This window comes from Anabas testudineus, chromosome 12 (genome assembly GCF_900324465.2).
Source record: "Anabas testudineus chromosome 12, fAnaTes1.2, whole genome shotgun sequence".
NCBI classification, from domain to species: Eukaryota; Metazoa; Chordata; class Actinopteri; order Anabantiformes; family Anabantidae; genus Anabas; species Anabas testudineus.
Window position 1 is genome coordinate 17,997,880 of NC_046621.1, and position 21,626 is coordinate 18,019,505.

At 41.4% G+C, this 21,626-nt stretch overlaps 1 protein-coding gene across 1 annotated transcript in view; it reads left to right on the top strand.

Moving 5' to 3' along the window:
- Positions 1-21,626, top strand: part of si:dkey-288a3.2 (protein phosphatase 1 regulatory subunit 37) — a 51,875-nt gene that overhangs the window by 23,241 nt on the left and 7,008 nt on the right. The window contains exons 8-10 of the mRNA XM_026355340.1: positions 915-1,027; positions 5,049-5,190; positions 6,341-6,507. Coding sequence (XP_026211125.1) covers positions 915-1,027; positions 5,049-5,190; positions 6,341-6,507 — 422 coding nt within the window. The remainder of the gene's footprint in view (positions 1-914; positions 1,028-5,048; positions 5,191-6,340; positions 6,508-21,626) is intronic.

Genomic DNA, 21,626 nt, shown 5'->3' on the forward strand with positions numbered 1-21,626 from the left:
AGGGTGGGCGGCCATTCGCCTCAACTGGTTGTGGTGAGTGGAAAGAGGAGAGTTAATATGGTACTATGAGGTCTTCAAGGTATGATGGAGCTTAATTATTAAGTGCTTTATATGTGAAAAGAAGTATATTTAATTCTGGATTTCACAGGGAGACTGTGGGGTCATCATTAACATGCTCAAACTTAAATCTATCTGATAGATAATGTTTGAACCAGCCTAGTGCTATTCCTTTCGTTTCCAATCCTAATGACATTTCAGTCTGTGTAATAAATTGTTGTGTCAAATGCAGCTTTAAGATCTTAGACAATACAAGACGGGTATAGTAAGAAGTCTGTTGTCTGACGATAAGACAAAATCGTTAGTTACTATGAGTACACTAAATCCTGACTGGAAATCTTCATACATGTTATTTATGTGCAGGTGGTCACATAATTGCTTTGAAATTACTTTTTCAAGGATTTTAGTAATAAAAGGCAGATTGGATATTGGTCTTTATTTAGGTACAACCCCTGAGTCAAGAGTAGGCTTCTAAGGTGATTTCTTTAACGAGAGCAATTCATTCCAGTGAAAGATTTTTCAGTGATCCTCCAGATTCCAGATTCCAACTGTTCCACAACCTAATGAATTTTGGGGCCCATAGAGCATGTGCTCTAGCACAAAGCTGACTCACTTCCCGTTAGCTTTCATGGCACATGAACAGAGTAAAATAATAAATAACTAATAATCAGTAAGTTTACTTTGGCAGCCCTGACTGGTTTCTTTGTAATTAAAGAATGATCCCTTTACTTTGTTTGTTAATATGTAGCAGTACTCCCACTAAATCTGACACTGTCAGTGGCATGTAGCCTATGAACACAAGTTGAGTATATTTTGTTAATTGCCATAATTTATTTACTTTTTGCTCATTTCTCCAGGTTTGGAAGAGCTGTGTGATGGCCTGAGATGGCAGACAGCAGGCCTAAAAGTCTTACTGTTGAGGAACAACCAGATTACTTCAGAAGGCATGGTCCACCTTGCCAAGACTCTGGTGAGAAATACCAACCTTAGTTTCAGAATATAATCAAATAATGCAAACGGTCTGGAAATGCATTCCAATCCTAGGAAACAGTCGTCTTCAATTTGAGGCAATACATTTAGTAGGGCTAAATGTATTACCTGCAGAATAAAATATTGTCTTCAAACATTGCCTGCAAAATATTTTTGTATTTTAAGAAACAGATTCTGGTTTAATTACTTTTAAGTTGACCCTTCTTGACCCAAATGCTGCCCCAGTTACTTTTAAACTGCTGTCAGCAGCTTAGTATTAAGGGTGTTACTTATACAAATGGAAATATTGTTACTGCTTTCAAAACTATAATGAGGTTAGCACGGATGCACTTTTACTAGCTTTTTTGCTAGCACATTAAGGACAAAACCTCCTGTGAACAAAATGTTTGTGCAAACACTGGCATGCAGATTATAGAACATGGCCACAAAGAATTATGGTCCAACCTACCAAAATCCTTCCAAAAGGTAGCTGACCACCATCTTTGGCAGTCTTCATTCAGATGCAAAACAACTTTACGTGGAAGAGTCTCCCATGCAAAACAAACCCTACTGGCAGGTTTCACAACTAAACATCTTTAAAACCTCAAACCTTTTTGGCCCAAACTCCTAAAGCCACATGGTCCATTATACTGTAAACAGACATTGAGCTGGAATGTGAGAAGAGAGCTTAACAGGCTTCACCCCACAAAGGCTGCAGGGTCAGATGGAATCAGCCCAAGGGTGCTGAAAGCCTGTGCTCCCCACCTATGTGGTGTAGAGTTCCTCTTGGGTCAGCGGCTCTGACATCACATATTATGAAGGCGTTTGAGAGACTGATCACGGAGTCCGTCTGACCTCTAGGCCAATGCTCACTTGCATATCAACCCCATCTTGAAGTGGATGACGCCATCATACATCTGCTCCATCGCACCTACACCCACCTGGGCAAACCTGGGGGCTTAGTGATGATCATGTTTTTTTGATTTCTCGAGTGCATTCAACACCATCCGGCCTGCACTGCTGGGAGAGAAATGAAATAACATGCAGGTTGACACTCCCCTTATTTTGTGGGTCATGGACTGCCTCAATAACCACCCACAGTATGTCCACCTGCAGAACTGTGTGTCTGACATTGTGGTCTGTAGCACAGGTGCTCCACAGGGGACAGTTCTGTCTCCCTTCCTCTTCACCCTGTACACCTGCACACCTCAGACTTCAGTCCTGCCATCTTCAGTCCTGCCATCTTCAGAAGATGTCTGCTGACTCTGCAGTTGTAGGATGGTTTCAGGGTGGAGGCGCCACACCAGGGGGTGGTAGACAGTTTCGTGGACTGGTGGGGACTAAACCATCTTCAACTGAACATCAGTAAAACAAAGAAGCTGGTGTTGGACTTTAGGTCTCTCAGCGTCTCAGGAGGGCTGACTCTGTCCTGGGGATGGGGCTGGACCCTCTACATGTCGTAGCTGAGAGGAGGATGCTGTCTAAGCTCCTCCCGATTCAGACCACCCCTTTCACCTACCCTGACTGGACAAAGGAGCACGTTCAGCCAAAGACTTATTAACATTAAATGCTCTACAGGAGATCCTTTCTACCTGTGGCCATCAATCTTTACAATTCCTCCACCTTTTGTAAAGGTTGGGGGAACTGACAATTTATTTTCCTATAATTGCTGTTATTCCACCCTAGAAGATAATTATTGACCCATTTTCATTCATCTCACATATTCTGTATATATATATATATATATATATATATATATATATATATATATATATATATATATATATTAGATTAGTTTTCCGGATTTATGTTATTCTGTGTGTTGTGTTTGTGTTGGTGTGGCTCTTTTCTGGTTGTGGTTCCCTTTCTTTCTGTCTGTGTTGAGAACATCTGTAACGAGGCAAAACAATTTCCCTATGGGATTAATAACGTTTTTTGTATCTTGAATCTGTAATGATTGTGCCAGTTTACATGGCAAGTTAACAATGACATGTACCTTGATTTCCTGGACCGCGTGGCAGCAATTTGGCACAATAATTCCACCTTGAATGGGCAGTAAAAAAGGGGCTCAAGACAAAGAACAAGGAGACAACAAAAGTTATGAGTCAAACGTCATTACAAAAGTAAGATGGATAATATTAAAAACGCAACTTAATAGAAGTGGATGGCCTGTTTGGGAAAGAAAACTGACTCTCCCTTTAGTTACTTTTTGAGTTACTGTTCCTGCCCTGCAGCTGCCCAAAAATGCGCTATGAACACACAGAGGCAGAAAATGTAATGCCAAAAAGACCCAAGAAGCTTGATTCTATTTCTGACCAGGAAGTGATCAGAACAGTCCTATTAGCTTTGCTCTAGCTGAGTTAAACTGTCCAACTGATACCTATTTTTTTCTATCTCGCATTGAGGAAATGAAGAGCGTTGGGCCTCATCCAGAGAATTCCCCCTGTGTAAAATGTCCCGCCTCCACACATTTCATTGTACGCTCTTAATAACATGCATTCCTTCTGCCTGATTGGCAGCATAAACTGCACCTTCCTGTCATGTGAGTGGCGATTGTGGAAGTCAAAAGGCTAGAAATTAAAGGCCTGCCTCATACACGCACACAAACACACACACACACAAACACACTCACACACACTTCCCATGTCTCCTCCAGTGCTACCAAAAGAAGGAACGGTTTGATTAAATAATAGATGTGTGTTAAGGAGGGCTGCTCATGTGGCCTGCCAGTCATGGCGATAAGTAGATGTCCTTGCAGGCCATAATGATGATAATTAGACCCGTAGCTGTTTGTGTCGAATATGATGACAAGGAGAGCTGTTATTAACCTTTCTGGTTGGTGTATCTGCTTTTTCTCTGTGTCCCCCTGGCTCATTGGTGATTTTTCTTTGGAAGGACTAAGCTGAGCAGGGGGCACAGATCTGGGCCAAAATCCACTTGACTTCAACTTGTAGAATTTGGCCGATAATACATAAAAAAAATAGATTACTCTGAGGTGAAGATGTCATGCAGGCCTCTGTGTTTTTCTATGAGGCACGCTTTCGCTGATTTTTTTGTTTAGAGCCAGCATGTCATGTGTGAAAGCATACTGTGTTTTTGGTGGTTTCACACTCCTACCCCCCTCAAACTTCTCACTCCAAACCCTCCTGTGGTTTACATTTGACAGGCTTCAACCATGCTTGACTCTCACACACTCTCAACCACGCAGTCGCCTCTTTAATTGTCTGCCATTATCCCTCGCGCATACCCATTCGAGGAACTCTTCCTTCCTCTTCCTCCTCCCCTCTTCACCAGAGATGTTTCTCGCCATGCGTTGGATGTGCCGGTGCTTCTGTGTGCCGCAACTCAGCAAGGAAAAAAAGGGAGGGGGGGGGGGGGGGGCTGGGGGGTGACACTCTCAAGTGTGTTTGTTGTCACCACGGTGCAAATTAACTCGGAAAAAGACACTCTCTGGGTCTGTCGGCTGCTTTTCTGGCTTCCTTTCCGCCCCCACGCTCCCTCTCTCTTCGGAGCAGTGACCAGAGGAGTTTAACAAGGGTGGTGAGGCGAGGGGGGTAACCGTGGAGTGGGTGGCATGTTCCTTTTTAAGCTGTTGGGCAACATGGGCCCCACGTGCCTCTGACTCCCCTAGCTTTACGCACCAGCTAATCAACCTTCAATGCTAATGTGGCTCTGGAGAGTGGAAACAGAAGTTCTGAGCATTTAACATGAGAAGAAACATTCAGGAAAAAGAATAATAATCACTGCATAATAATAAAGATAATTAAAATTCCTCAGACTTTTCACACTCACATGCACACTGAAAGTAGCATGCCATGCATAGTCTGAAGCAAATATTCACTGTTGGTAAAGTCACTAAAGTCACAAATAGTTTCTTCTCTTTATGCCTTATACTTGTAGAAAGTTGGCTTTATCATTTAGCGAGCTTCAGGCAACATCTTTGTTGGCACGAAATGTCCCTGGATCTACTCATCAGTGCCTGGTCCCAGGTAAGAGCTTACCTCACTATCCCTGTTTTGCAGCCAGTGCTGAAAGTCCTGGAGGTCCTGGATTTAGGTGAGAACCTCCTGGAGAATGAGGGGATCCACGTCATCAGGGAACCACTGATGGTGAACTGCTCAGTGCTTCAGCTCAGCCTGGCCCAGTCTAACATCACCTGTGAAGGTACAAAAATGTCTACACGGCATGATTTCTACGTGACCTACAATGTTTTAGTGTTCAACTGCTTTTTAATACAAGACTGTAGCATTTGTATTTAACATAAACACTACACTGCATTAGCATTTATCTTTGCTTTCTTCACATACTGTATTGTACAGTGTCAAGATCTGACCAAGTCTAAAATCTTCACCACGTCAAGAGTATTAAAAAAATATAATGTGCCTAAAATAACACAAAAAAAATGTTGGTCTTTCATGTCTTTGTTGAGAACAACAATAAAAACATCATAGTACAAGTGTAAAAAGTATGTGAACCCTTCAAATTAATACCCGGGTAACCCCCTCCCTTCATATCTGCCTTCAAATCTTTGTCTGTCTCTCTGAGTTGCTTCTTTACCTCATTAATGATTGTTTGTGGTGCTCTTGGGGTCATTTTGACTGGTCGCCCACTTCTTGGTAGAGTAGCCACAGTCCCAAAGTGTCTCCATTTGTAGACTGTTTGCCAACTGTAGATTGGTAAATTTCTAAAGTCTCTGATATCACTTTGTGACCCGTATGAGCTTCATGTAAATCGATTCTTGATCGGAGATTTTCTGAAAGCTCCTTTTGGCCAGGCATCGTTCATGTAAGGGTATTCTTCTTGTGCGAAACAAACTCAAAAAGTTTGAATGTTTTTTGAAAGTAGCTCTAGTCCACACCTCCAAACTTATTTTCTTAACAAGACTCCAAGTATGCTGATAACACCTGACTCCACTTAGCTTTGTTGTGTTCATTATTCTAAGGGTTTACATACTTTTCTTACTAACATGACGTTTTTATGGTTCTCAATAAAGATCAGATTTTTTTTGTGTTATCATTTTGGACACATCATATTTGTTAATAGTCTTGACTTAGATGAAGATCAGATCATAATGAATTAAGATATTAATGCATTAAATCTTGCCCTAACAAGAAGGAAGTCCAATTGCCATGACTCAAAAAAGTACCTAGTACCAAAAGCAAGCAGAGTCAAGTTGAGCTGGTATCATGCAGTGGAAAAAAACACTATTTTAAAAACAGCTATTTAGGGTAGCAAGCTCCATAAGAAAGGTTTGGAATAGGAAACTATTCTTTAGCTACCTGGCAGCTACACCTTGTGACTTTCGTTGGTGAAGGTGCTGTAGCTTTGGCGGAGTTCCTCGCTGAGAACCATCGGATTCAGCGCCTGGACCTCTCTAAGAATGAGGTGAAGATTGGAGGCCTTATGGCCTTGTCTCTGGCCTTGAAGATCAACAGCTCTCTTGTTAGTCTGGATTTGGACCTCATACCCTCACATGACCAGGTAGGTGCCACTATCAGTATGGTTACACGGTGCAGATTGTATTTACTTTGAGTGTTTTCAAAGCCGTTTTTACATATGGTATGCGCTCAATGTGTGGAGGATCATAAAAACTACACAGTAGAAATTACTAATGTGTTTTAAACAAAACACTAAATTAACCAGTTACAAAAGTAGAAACAATCAGTTGGTAAATATCTCCTTTACATTCTGGTGTGGTGCTGAGCAGATCGCGAGGTGGAGCGGGAGGCTCCTGTGATACTGAGCGCCTGTGAGTGCTTTGGGGCACGTTAGATGCTCACGGCAGCAACCACTGCTTACTCAAGACACACACTTTGGAAAGCCAAGTTGGCAACACTGGTAGAAAAGACGACATACCTTTAGTCTGTTCTGCCTCCTGTTTTCTCCACCTTCTGAAAAAAGCCGCACTTGAGGGCATTTTCATGATGACAAGATCAGTATGACAAATATGACTCGTTGTTAGACTATTGTCTATATATAAGAAACTGCCACCTAAGATGCCCATTGATATCTTGTCCCACCCCACTCTTCCACAGTGCATGTGCAGGACAGGTTCGGGGCAGTTAAATAATGATATTTTGAGGGCTTGCAGCAGTGCCCCCTCCAGCATATGACGCCTAGAGCCAGCTTGGCATAGGCCATATAAAGGATCGCCCCTCATATCCTTTCTTCTCCATCAAATTTGAATAAAAGTTGTTTTTAAATTGATTTTATCTCGTCCACATAATTGGATTATGTCAGTTGAAATATTTCATGCTGATGTAACATAACTTGACATTGTCTGTTGCCAATGTGAGAATGTTAGCGTGCTGATTTTGGCTCTTTGCTTAAAACAAAGATGTGTTAGCTTTAATGATGTTTTCTATATGTTGGCAGTATTTATGGAACTACTACTATTATGATATTAGGAATATCAAATGACAAAAATGTCTTTACTGTTCAGAAAAGTCTGTCAAAACGGGGCAAAGCTGATCCAGTGGTGAAGATCCATATACAGTAATTGAGAGTTCCGCAGCTGCTAAATGGATTTTGTGATAGAGTTGTTTTGTTGGTTGATTCATTTGAACACGTGAAAACATTAGCCAGTCTCTTTAATCATGATTGCTCTTATATAAGGCAGTTAACTAACCTCCATCCTGCCAGCACAGGCTGCTTTCATTTAAAATTCCCCTCTAATCCAGAATTAAGGGATATTGGTGACTTAAGGATCACTCACTCCTAACATGTTGTGCTTTGTGATATATTCAGAGTCACTGTGGTCACATATTTGTCACTTGGAGACACAAGTAAGTCATTTGTGCCTCGGTTCAGCAGTTATACGTGTTTTTTTTTTCTCTCTCTACCTTCCATGGCTGTAGAGGCCTGAGGAAAACGATGCCATAACTTTAATACATGCCCCTGCTGGATTCACAAAATAATTACCCACACTTGCCATCTGTTTGTCATGATTTTATCTCTGCTAACTTATTTGCATATTAAAGCATTAATTAAAATCTCCAAGGAGCGGGATGCTTACTTTAAAATTAACTCTGAAGGCGATCTGTGCACAGCTTCCAAAGTTGTTTTATTTTTGTTTGCAGTGGTTTTCTGTTTGTCTGTGTGTTGTTTACACGATTAAGTCTGATTTTTATGAAATGTCTCCTCTGGCTAAAGTCAAGCAGCAAGATGTGCCAGATTTTGGAAAAGCAGCTTTTAAGAGCCATGACGCTTCTGTGAATGTATGTCATTAAAGCTGAGACTTCTTCTTTCTTTCTTCTTCTTCCTCACTTTTTTGCACATGCACCAAAGCCTCCATATTGGTGGCTCTCTTTTCATGCTCCTCTAAGCCGCCGAGAGACGTGATTAGCATTTCCACTATTGTTGGGCGTTAGCGTGGCTGGGTATTTTAAGGGAATGGTAATAAGGGAATTTTTAAGCTCTGTCAGGTTTTGGAGTCACACAGCTGGGATTTGTCTTGGCGTGGCATATCCAGGTGGGAGGAGTGACGATTGTATTAAAAAGCAAATCTTTCCATCAGAAAACAGTGGGTGGCCAGATCAAATGTTCTCGCTCAGTCACATTCCCCGGGTCGCCAAGGAATACGTGAAAATCTCATTCTTCTGAAGGAAAATAAGTGTGGGTATGAATGTGAGTGAGTGACGGAGGGGGTTACGGCAGCGCGTCGTGTGTGTTTGACAGAGTGGCTCACATGTGTGTTCATACACGGATGTGTGTGTTTTTATGGCAATGAGAGTTGGGGCGGTGAGGGGGGGTGACTGAAGATGCGAATATGTAAAAGGCGAGAAGAGAAGGTGGTAAGTGGGGAGGAAATCTGGGTCCGCTCGTCTTTGTTTACAAGAGTCAGATTTTTCTGTCTGTTGCCACGCTGCTCCATTTGATCACTGGCCTGTTTGCTGTTAATTATTAATTATTTACCCTTCTAAAATATTCATGCACCCTGGCCCTGGTGAAAAGCAGCCTTTTCTGAGGGGCAAGTTCTCTCTGTAGCCACTGCAATTCCGAGCTGTTTATACATCCATATCAGGGGACTCTGTCAACCCAACTAATGAACTAAACTCCCCCCCCCCCCCCCCATGCCCCGCGCTTCTTTTATCGAAGGTCGTACGAGGGAACCTCGCAGTCTGTGTTTGATGCTTAAATATTTGGATTTGGATTTGTCCTGTATGAACGTTCTTTCGGTGGAAGGGTTCTGCGATAATGCTGGAGTGTCCTCTCCTGAATGTCGAATGTCAGCAAGGTGTAACCGAGAGACAGAGCGGCTGTCTCAGTTCCTCTTAACCCATCAAATCCAATGAAGTTTGTTTTGTAAAATGAGATTAGCCCTGATTACATGATCTGTTTAAATAACTAACTACAATACTACGCTGTAGTTTAAAGATGCTCTCTGTCAAGTTTGATAGCGCATCCCAGCTCTGAACAACATAGGGACTCATATTTTGCAGGAGGAAAGTCTCATTTGTCCAATACTTTGGCTTATCACCAAATACCTGCAAAGCAAATGGCATTACCATCAGTCTGATTTGTATGTTGTGTCTAATTAGCAGTATTTATTTCATTGTGAGTTTGTTACCATGATAGTAGAATTGCTGGACTGATGTTTATGCAAAAGGTTAATAGTAATATTTATATCATATTTAAATATGTATAAAACAGTGACTTCAACACCTACATTCCTACAAACTGGTGACGTGCTTCTCCCAGTAAATTGTATACAATACAAGCACACGGGTTCCTAAAATCAGGTGGGTGTAAGAAGAGAAGATTCAATGAACAATCAAAGTGTTAAAAAACAATCATTAACTCAGGGAGATTAAAATTACAGTAAAACAATGGGCCAACGAATACCTCTCTCACAAACATCCTATTAAAGTGCATCATGAAGCAGACCTAAAAGTCTACAAACTACAAAGAGAATATGGAGGAGACGGAGTGCAGCGAGCTCAGCGTTGGCATGTGCTCCTGTAGCCACAGCTTGCTTAGTCCTCCCACTCCATAGCTTCAGACTCAGCTTCTCTTTGGCACAAGGAGACCCAATAATAATAAAAACTTAATTTATAAAGCACTTTTCAAACAACGTTCTGTACAATAACAACAGGCAGACCTAAACGCAAAGTGAAAATCCCAGGCACACAATAAATGAGTAAATAGATCAAGTTCAATTAAACAATTAAACCGAAACAAGCATCACACATAAAGGGAGAGGAATTAATTTGATGAAAAGACAGCCCCATTTTCTCAGGCAGGTCATTCCAGAGCGTTGGAGCCCTGATAGAAAAGGCTCTGTCCCCAAACATACTCACCCTGGAACACCTACAGAGCAACTAGAGTTGGGGAGCAATACTTACAACAACTTTACAACTTTGGGGGCAGAGACGTTCTCTGCAGGTCATAGAACTGTAGTAGGATAATAGAAGAACACCGTGACAGTTGTACTTGTGATAGCTGTTCTGCTAAACACCATGATAATCAGAGTGGCTGTTAACATGCGATATTCGTTTGTCCGTTTGTCAGTTCACAGTTTACTTTGCTGGCTTTAGATCACATTTCCGTGAAAGTGAGAAAAAGATACATGTGTTTGTACGAGTCTGTGGAGACCTTGCTGTGGGAAATGTTCTGCACAGAAGGCACTGTTTGAAGGAGCATGGATTCTTATTTTAGGAGCAGTGTGAAACAAAGAGTTCTCTGGGTATGTTTTCGGGCACCCTTCCTGTCACGGTCAGTCCCAGTTGGCCAGGTGACAGGACAGCCTGACCATGCATGTAGTCAGCACTCAGGTTTCAGCCCACATCGTGATGACACTGCTGCTCTGGGGAATAGAGTACGTAGGCAGATAACAGCAACCAGGCAGAAAAGAAACCTCCAAGCGACGCCTCAGAGGGCAGCAGGGAACAGCTCAGAGAAGCCTGAGGTGCAGGTTCACATTGATACCAGATCAGTCAGTCACATACTGGAAACTCTCCACGCAGTGCAGATCAGAAAGCATAAAGGACACAACTATTTTCAACAAATACTGAACCTAATTTGTCACCAGAGAACAGCTTAAATTCACTTTAAGAGAGAACAGAGAGATACCGAAGAGAGTTTCACTTTTAGCCTTTGATGCATATTTAAAATATGTGCTATGTAATTTTAAAAATCACTTCAGACAACATTATGCAGCACTAGTAAATGTTACATTTTATGATGTTATTGAGCCTGAGTCCCAACACTAGACCATACTGTTGAGGCTTGCCTCACTAGATCTCTAAAAGTTCCAGTTCAGTTCAAGTCCAGATGAGCCGACAGGATACAGAGCTGTCCGGCAACAGTGGGACCATCTCTTCAGATGGTCACACTCAACATGGCAAATGACTGACAGTGAGGTATGAAGATTACCAAAAGTAACCGAATGCAGGATGTCAGACCCTGGAGAAATAAAACCAAAAAATCAACTTCTAACATATTTCATTCATTATATTTCTTCTTAAGTGGATGAACTGAGCCTGCAATGTCAAAAAGTGACCCAAACACATGTTGGAGCCTGAGGGATTGACTGTAGTGTTCTAAATCAAGACTTTTTAAAAACCACCATTGAAACTGTGCCACAAAATGTGCATGGCAGGCTTCCCAGACTGTTTTCAGGGAGCCTACTATCAAATCAAAGCTGGACCTCACATACTGATAAATATCTGCTTCATGTCAGGCAACAGTGCATTAATATTCAGCGCCACTAAACTCCAGTTGTGTCCCTCACCAAACCATATTACTTGTGGATACCTCTGAAAGGGAAAAAAGCTGGATGAGTCTCAGATGAGGAGGTGGGGGGCTAGGGTTGCTGAGGGGGAGCTTGGGGAGGGTGGGGTGGGCATTACCCTGTCTTTCTGCAAACACAACAACAACTGCAGCAACACACTCCTCGCTGCACTCCTGATGTATTTTCAGGCAAAAACAAGCATATTTGCCAGCTGTGTAATTTACTGCGGCTCTCATTTGCATATTAAAGCCTTAATTAGCCCCTCTGAGCGCGTGTGCACGCCTGTGTATGTGTCTGTGTGTGAGCAAGGGGTTGGGGGTGTAGTGTAATCACTTGGACGTGTAGTCAGGGGAAGGGGGGAATCAACATTTCGGGGGGTGGTTTGAGGCCGGAGGGGAGCAGAGTCACTTCCCGCCCCGGTTGCCCCTGTGGACTGGCTGTCTCTGATACGGAGCGAGGTGGAGCTCTTTGATGAATAACACTCGACATGTCTCCTTGTAATTTTTTATCACTCCCACTCTTCCAAACCAAGAGGTGCAACCTGAACTATCACAGGAAGAAGGGACGTGTTTTTTCATACCCGCGGTGACTGGAGGTGACGGAAAACTGACAGTCAGAAGAAGCGAAGGTGGGAACAAGGAAACTCAGTGTTTTTAAAAACGTTCATATTGTTACGTTGAAAATGTAACACAGTTTATCACAGAGCGTAGTGTTAACAAGTGTCAATTTGAAATGCGATGAGCCCATAATGTTCCCCTCAAGTAGTTTCAGTTCCAGAAACCTTTTTAAACTCACTTTTCAAAAATGTCACAGAAAAAATATGCCTCCTGTCAGCATTGTGCATGAGTGCACTAAAGAGTGCCATTTATTGAACACGCTGAGGTTTACGGTGAATGGTGAGCTGACTAAATAATACTTATTGATCAAAATTCAAAAATTCACATTCAAGCAAAAATATAGATAATCTTTTACTTGATTTATCTACAATATGTCTGCTTTTATAGAAATACAATCGAGGTGAACAGGTTGCTGTTTGAACTGCTCAAAGTATTGAAAAATGCCAAATATTATTAAAATATTGTCTGTTGAAAACTTGCTACTGTACTTTTTAAAATCTAAACCAATCAAAACCCATTATATAGAATACATAATCACTACTATCACAAGAAATATAGTTTCTATAATACTGTTTAGTGACCAAATTGTTATTTTCCTTCCCTCACGCTGAGACCAGCCCACAGACGCCAGTAATATTTCAAGTGAAACTAAGTTGCTTTATCAAAACTTGCTTCACTTAGCAACTTTACTGACACACACAAACCAGTACGATTCAACATTTCTGAGAAGCCACAAGGTCGTTTTATGCAGAGAAGGCTTTTCTTAGTGGTCATAGCCCAGTAAGTCCACATTCCCCATTCAGACATGCAAGACACTCGCTCAAACAACTTGGCATAATGACCAAAACACTAGAAGTTCTACAATTGATACGGGCCTCCTCTGCATAAGAGGGGGCATATGTATATAAGCTCCGCATAAGTGGGGGTATCGGATCGCATCGCCTTTCAACGGGCATGTCCTGAGGCGCCACGCTCAAACAGTCACCCATCAGCAGCTGGCAGTCTCTCATCTGACTACCATGAAGCCCCATGCATGTCTATCTCTCTCGCTCCCTTCATCCACAAGCCACATCCCTTTCACTTTTGAATGGCGGGCTGACTGCAGAAATTGCCCCTGTCCACCATGCGCACTGAATATTTAACTATGAATATGAAATATCTTGGCAAGACTTCAACCACCTTCAAAAGTGAGAGCCCCACCAGCTCTCTTGGCACACACACACACACACCCTCTCAGTATCTCCTCTTTTTTTTACCCACTCATGAATCGATCATCCCATCCCTGTATGGAGGGATGTCAGAAGAGGAAGTGGTGAATGATCTTCTCCGGTTGGGCACCAAAGTCACCGACTGAAGGCAAAACTTCCAACACCAAAGCTCTGTGGATGATAAGGTGAGACCCCCTCAACACAGCACAGGATTCTGGTGGAAAGAGCAGACAGACTGAGTGAAAACATAACGGCTGAGGAGTTCCGCTTTGGCGTTTTGCCTCTTTTTGCTTTTCTCTTTATTCAAGGCCCTCCCTCTACTGGCTCCTCACTGTGAGACAAGCTTCCCCTCTCCTTCACCTTAATCCACACAGCAGACAGCCAGTGTTGATTGCAGATCAATACTGGTCTGTGATGATCAGCACTTAGCATGTTCTGTCCCACACCAGATCAGTAGGAACCAATTTGTTTATGGAGATTTAATTGAGTTAATGGTTAAAGAAGGACCTGGGTATGCATGACCCGATAAAGGCAAAGTACTTCCTTCCACAAGCCGTGCTGCTTGGTATGGAAATAAAATAGGGACCTAAATAGAGTGAACAATTGGTTTGGGCATGTTCAAGGCCACGGTCAAGCCATGCTGTCCTTAAGGACAGAATACTCTAATTTGACACTGTCTTAGTGATGAGTTTACAGAGGTGGTGACTTTAAAGAACCACACACAGTGATGGTATGGTCCCTTTTAACACTCACCATTTAGTGCATGTAGAACAAAATGGACATGACAAACAGAGATAGTAGTCAAGATTCAGGCTGTACTGTTGCTTTCCTGCAGAGCTGATGCTAGGCAATAGAACAGTGGCATGCGTCTAAACTCTGTGGCCATGAGTAGCCAGTAAACTTGCTGGCATGGCAATCTAATGGTCAAGAATAGGTGAATTTAAAAAAAAGCAAGAAACAGTGTCAGGTCTCAGGTCTCGAATTTGACATTACCAATCAGATCCAGTTGGATCTAGTGGTAAAGAAGTGCCTGTGGGTCCACACTTCTAGTCTAGCCAGGGTATCTTCACCCAGGTTACCATAACGTTCAGTGATCATATTCATGCTTTTGGAAGAATGAATCCATGTTATTGGATTCACTGATGACCAACTTTTAAAAATGATATGATATGTTGAACAGTTCATTCTTATCTGACTCATTTACACTCATATACACTCTTTGTATTAAACTTTACATTCTCAGCTGCTAATGGCACTTTTTGACCTGAATTTGATGTGTTGCAGCTTGAAAAATTGGTAGTTGCAGTGTGTCATCCAGAAGCCAAACTAAAAGCTATGTCTGTCAATGTACCAACTCTTGCCCTACTGTCCTATCTTGAATGTCCCTCATCCTCTATCCTAGCAACATCCTCCGTTCCCATTGCCCGCCATGTCTGGTCTGGGCACCATGGTGGGGAGGTAATTGGATTTGTTGTCACCTCCACTGGCTGGCAGGCCTGGCCTGTCTGCTCAGCTTAGGGATGAAGACATCAGTGTGACAGGAACCTTGGGAGAGGATCAGCTGGTGTCCTGGAAGCCACTAATAAAGCTGTGGTCATGGCATGGCCATGCTGCAACGGCTGCAGCCAGCTGTTACCTCTGCCACCTCTCCTCCAGTGCTAGTGCCCATTCCGCAGCTTGGGGAGTGAAGGGGGTGACATGGTGAATGAAGAGTGGGGCAGCCTTATTAAAACAGATGCCAGTCTCCCCTTTGCTTTATTGAAGAGGTCAGAGGAACCCTCCCCAAACACTCCTCTGTGGTTCCGGGCAATGCTGGCACCAGACACCAGTGTCCTGGCATTCCCCACGATGCACTGTGTCGTTAGGCATTTATTAAAGCACTGACAGGAGGGTAGCCAAAGTCAGTATCTGTAGGCTTCACTGCAGTTGTCCCCCAGTTCACCCCATCAGGGATCAATTAGTTATGCCCTCAGTGTCCTGCAAAATGTGTTATCGTCAAACAGCCTACACCCAAATGCTGGTTGATCTACCTAATGATGGCTAAACAGCTTTGTAAAAAAGCTAGAATGAGAAATTATTGTTATTCTTCTGCAGTATGTTGATATTCTGTTGAGTTGCAGTGTTTTTTCCTGTAACTGTTTCATTCTAATGTGTATATTTTATATTTGTATGTAGTTTATTTGGAGTAATATCTAGCTACATCAAGGGGACATATGTTTCTGTTCCATGCTTTGAAAGAGATTTAAAATTTCAAGACTAAATAGCCAACTATTTTCATTTGTCTATCATGTTGCATAATAGTGACAATAGCAGTGCTTCAGATGGTTCATATACAATTTAGTAGAATACAAATCTGTAATTAAACACCTTATCAGATAAAACCAGACTAGCACATTTTACATCTACAGCAATTATTACAAAAGATTCATCTTCTGGGGACCACAAATATCTGTATCAAATTTTGCCCTAGTCCATTGAACTATCTTACTGGATAAATGCTAACTGATGCCGCTAGGGGAACATACATAGGTAGTACATAAGCAATGTGTTGGAAGGAGGCAGAAGTGGTTGGGTCTGGGTTCCCTCCAACCGATCAACCTGTCATCAACAAGGAGCTGTGTGCCAATGCGACGCAAAGTTTTGCCAGGTTTAAGTTTAAACCTTATCGTAAAGGTTTCATCTTCAGGGCACAAGGGGGTATCTCTTAGAAAAAACTGTGTGGATGCTGCCCTCACAGTCAAACATCAGCAAAATATCACAACCTTTTAACACAACTTTTTGTCACTACCTCTTGTAGGTAGTGACACTCTTATGCTATTGTACCTGCCTACACACAAATCAACTGTGCACATACATGGACAATACTGGAATATATTTACTAATGACTTTATGAGATAATTGCTGTGTTCTGATGAACAACAGCTGGTCTTAGCTCATGCTAGGGATTCGTAACATTTCATCTTCTGTGACTCCATCCTAACAGCAGGAAACATACACAAAAGTGGTTCAAAAAGCCAAACCATAATTCCCACCTGCTATATTGCAATTTTAAGGTGGAACTAAATGCCACAGTGCACAAGACTTAGGGGGTGGAACTCTGTCTATGACTTTTAAAACAGTCTGTAATTCAGCTACTCTTATAGATAACATCGACACAGCACTAATGGTAAGACAGTCGGCAGAATTTGCTCTCAAGGAGTCCATTTGGGAAATGTCATGGACATGAAGGCTTTTTACCGAGCCCAGGATTGCATATTCACCTGTGTAAAGACCCAGTCACAGGTAGCACCACAGTCTCTGTTGACTCACTCAAAATCATTAAACGCCTCAGAGAAGTGGCACTGGAGGAGATAAAACACCTTCCTTTTTCCAATAAGCTTTAAAACGAAAGCTGAAAAGAAGCAAAAAAAAAACAACAGTAGATTCACAGTAGAATTGTTTTTAATGAAAACACTGGCAGAGATGATACCCTTTCACGGCATGTTTCTAGTCAACGCAATGGGTTAACAGGAATCGCGCTGTAGATTTTAATTTATTCGAGCTCTGGATTTCACCCATCGAAATCACTTCTGCAACGTTAGACGCACATGTTGTATACGATGGAGTCATGTCATGCTTCATATTCCCCACTGTAACTGTGTTTACATCCTTTCTTTAACGTTGTAGTACAGAGCTACAGGGATTTATGGGTCATTATGAGGATGTAGGTGAGGAGCTGGCCGGAGAGTAAAAGAGCAGGGTAACAGAGGGGTGAAACGAGGAGGAGAGTGGTTTGCTTTCCTACAACTTGTAGTAGCTTTAAGCTGGATTGAGACAGACAGACACCCGAATGGTCCCATCTTGCTGATCTGCAGAACCATTTATGTACCATGTGTTCCTTTAGCCCAAACTGTACCGATGGTGTGTTTATGTGTGTGTTCCCACCACATTTTCAACTTGGACACCTGAATTTGTGCTACCTTGGGTGCTGACTCGCACACACCTTTGACAAAACTATTAGTGTAGCAATAAAAGTTCTATTTGGTGCTAATTGGCACAAAAAGTAAATGTGATAAAGAGAAGTTACAACATGAATATCTGAACCAAATTGCATAAAAAAAAAAATACTTATATGCAAATGGTGTTGAAAATACAGGAACTCACAAGTGGAATTGGCATTATCTGGAAACCACCATGGTTTACACAAAATCTGATTGCAATCAATTTAATACTTGGTTGAGATATTTCAGCCTGAACTAAAGTGTTGGGCTGAGTGCACTGGCGTTGAAGGGGCTATTCTACTAGTGTGGCTGTGTAGTAGTCTGTGTAGTTGCTGTTTTACTGTTAGAAGTTTCTTCCACTGATGTTGGACCAGGTGGAGGTTTCAGATCAGGAAAAAGGTGTGTGATAAAGTTTTTTATAGAAAGATTAGATTTTATAGAAGATTTCTGGGACAGTGTATTGAACTGTACAGAAGGCTCCAACAGGCTGGCAGTGGTTTGGGTGCAGAGGGGTGGGTGTCACACATGTCCACAGTCTCGTGTCATTGCTATCATAACTGATACACCCCCATTAAATTGCAAATATACTGGAAGCAATGATTTAGCTTTATCTACCTAAGCGTCCAACAAGCTTCAAAAACACAATGTGGGAACTTTTTAACATCAACAACATCCAATATTTAATACCAGAAAAAAAAAAAAAAAAAAAGCTGGAGTGTAATCTCCTGCAGTCAGAACATCCAAACGGATTTCACCTGTGTTGATTTAGGAGGAAGGGGGAAAAAAAAAAGTTCTAAAAGTGTGAAGATCAATTAAGCAGAATTAAAGCAGCGCTGGTTTGGGAGAGCATGGCCGGGGGTCTCTGTGGTGGTCTCTCCAGATAATCAGCAGCCCTGGGCTCTCCGTAATCACATGAAGAGGGTTAGCTTTCGCACACCGCTGCTAAAGAGAAGGATTAGAAAGTCACACAGCCTGATAAATACAGGGTGGGAGCAAGAGGAAAAGACAGTAGGCAGGAGTTTTTGGACAGAAAGTTACTGTAATTTAAAATGAAGATGGTAACAGTTACTGGTATTGAGTTCAAAAATAGACAGAGCATTATGACTCCTACATTTACATTCAAATTTTTACGCAGTTGGCCCTAAACACAACACTATGTGCAGACCCAGTTAGTTAGAGTTAGAGAGCACACAACAAGGTTTTAGTAACATTTGGCCGCTGGTGTCATTCTGTGGAACTTGACTGTGAATTGCGACCAGCTTTAGAATATTTAATTTGTTACCTTCTTGTGTCCATTTCCATTAGAACACTGATATTTAGCAGTTAAAATATCCTGATTGATTATTCTTAACTGTAGCAAACTCCATGTAACCGTGAAGCGAACTGCCATTCAAAAAAAGAGCAATTTAAGAAAAGGCAAAGCATTCACCCGAAATCACAATAAATGATGGTTATTAGATGTATCAGATGTAACATGTCCTCAGATGCACAGACTGGAGCTGTGTGTGTGTGTTTCTGTGTATAAAAAGCAGAGTTAGAGAATTATTAATGTTTTATTCACACACTTATAAAATGATGCGGCTCATTTTGCAGAGTCCTGTTTTCATACCTGTGACTTTTATTTTGACACCTTTTTGTTTTTTTTTTTTGGAATAGCCTCTTTTCAGATTGAACCTCAGTATAATCATCAAGTCATAACTTCCTAAATATGTTGATGCTGTACGATGCACAACAAATGCATGTGTGTTGTAAACCCAGCGCTGTGCTGCCACCTCCCACCTCTTAAACACCAGGTGTCATTTTCATCATTGTAGTAATGAATACTTCATCTCTGGAATATAACTTTTATTTTTTTCACAAGCTATGTTAAATCTGTTTGTGCTGTATTTTTATTTTGCTACTGTGTAAAACACAAGTACGTTTTTTTTTAGGATTTATGGTGCAAAATAAGACGAGAAAGTGAATTTCATCATATGTTGAAAATTGCATTTTAATACAGTTTATTTGTTCAACAAGCAAATTTAAAGGCATAATTTGGTTGTAATGCGTTTACATTAAGCGTTCGTCTCTTCTTTAAAGATCAGCCGGCTGGATTCATTCTAATGGATTTTGTTTTTGTCTGTCGTACCTCTCGCATTGTCAAAACTTCACAGTCAAACGCCTTAAATACAACAACATAGCTTTGTTCCTCGCTGATGAACATGAAAACATATTCTCTCTTCTCTCTCTTTCCTTCACACACACACACACACACACACACACACACACACACACACACACACACACAATGTTGATGGGAGCAGATATTTGGTATACAACAGTGACATCTTCAGTCGGAGTGATGGAAGGCTGCAGAGTGAGCAGAGGACAGAGGCGAGGAACAATGGGGAAGCATCTTGAGGCTGCGGCTGTGTGTGTGTGTGTGTGTGTATGAAGGAAATGCTGGTAATTACTGCCATTTATAGAAAGGAAAAAAGGCCTCAAAGTGCATTCATTAACATTTACTCAGCATTATTCCACTGAATAACAGATTGAATCCTCAGTTACAGTGAGACTTGTACCTGATGTTTGAAAGCAGCTGATTGACTTAACGTTGTTCTGTAGGATTTTTGTGTGAGATAAAACATTTAACCACATCACAACACTGAACCGGGCTAAACTGGAATTGTCTGCTGTAAGGAGACGTGCAGCAACACCGCAAAACACCACCGCAGCAAACATCTCTACTCCCCGTGAAGAACTTGTGTCCAGCAGCAACATATTTAGTGATAGAAAACTTTACTTTGCCGGTTTCACGCTGCATTAGATTGTAGCAAAGACAGTTTCTGTGTGCAATCATTTATTCACTCCTTTTTTTGTTCTGCTTGTGCACATGCTGAGAAACTGCAAACATCATGCTGCAAGTCAATCACAGTTTCTTTAACTTCTGACCTTTCTGTGTTCAGGGACTAAAGGTAAAGGTAGTGTGTTGTTCATGGTAACAAGGGAAACAAACAAACAACAACAAAAAAAAAAAATCAAGAGAATGTTGCAGCATTAATTGTGACGCGGTTCTGATCTGTCAGATATCATCTGTTCCTATCGGAATAATAAAGGATTTGATTGCACGCTGCACCTACTGCTCACAGCCATCTCCAAAACCAACCCATCAACTTAATTTCCACATGTCTTCCTCTGTGAGGACACTGTTCTGCACAGAAATAGAAACAGATGCAGCCACAACATATACACCAGTAGATTAACAGCATTGGTGGAGTGTGACGCCACATGCAGCACACAAGCTTAAAGCTTAAGTAAAGGTGCAAGTGCTCGATTAAGAGTCAAAGTCCTGCTTTAAATTCTTTACTGAAGGTGAAGTACATGAAAATAAAATCAAATAAAACTAACTAAAAACATTGGTGCATTTTAAGAAGCATCCAATTAGAAGCAGATTTATTTTACAATTTTAAAAGGTGAAAATTCTGACACCTTTTTATATGGTAACAAATAAAAAATAAAGATCTGACAGAGAGCTGCTTCATTCATAATAATCCGTCAGCGCGTGTGAGGTGATTAAAGTTTGATAAGATTCTTCATCTGCATGAATAAAGTGGTCAAATGAAGAGAGGAGAGTAAAAAAAGTACAACATGTCCATCTGAACTGTAGTGGAGTAAAAGTAATAAATGAAAATTCTGTAGTATTAGTACAGCTCGCTTTTACTCTAAACACCTGTGCATTTACTTATTTTATATGCATTCACGTCTATAAATTCAGATTCTAAATAATATTTAGCATTTCATAGGTATGACTGTAACAAAGCACGTTAGAGCTAATTATTAGTAATTATTAATCCATACTAGACTACCTGTGTGATGAACACAGGGTTATAAGAAAGAAGAAGAGAAGTAAAGCGGTCCAATAGTTGTGGATGTTTCACAGAAGACGTCACAATAAATGACAAGCACATAAATAAGCTCTTATAGTTGTACCAGTTACATTATGATGTGGTATAAAGTGTTCTCACGCTGCTTAAACATGCTGAACACTGAGGCTCTGCTGTCTACCGTGCTGGCATATGTGCTT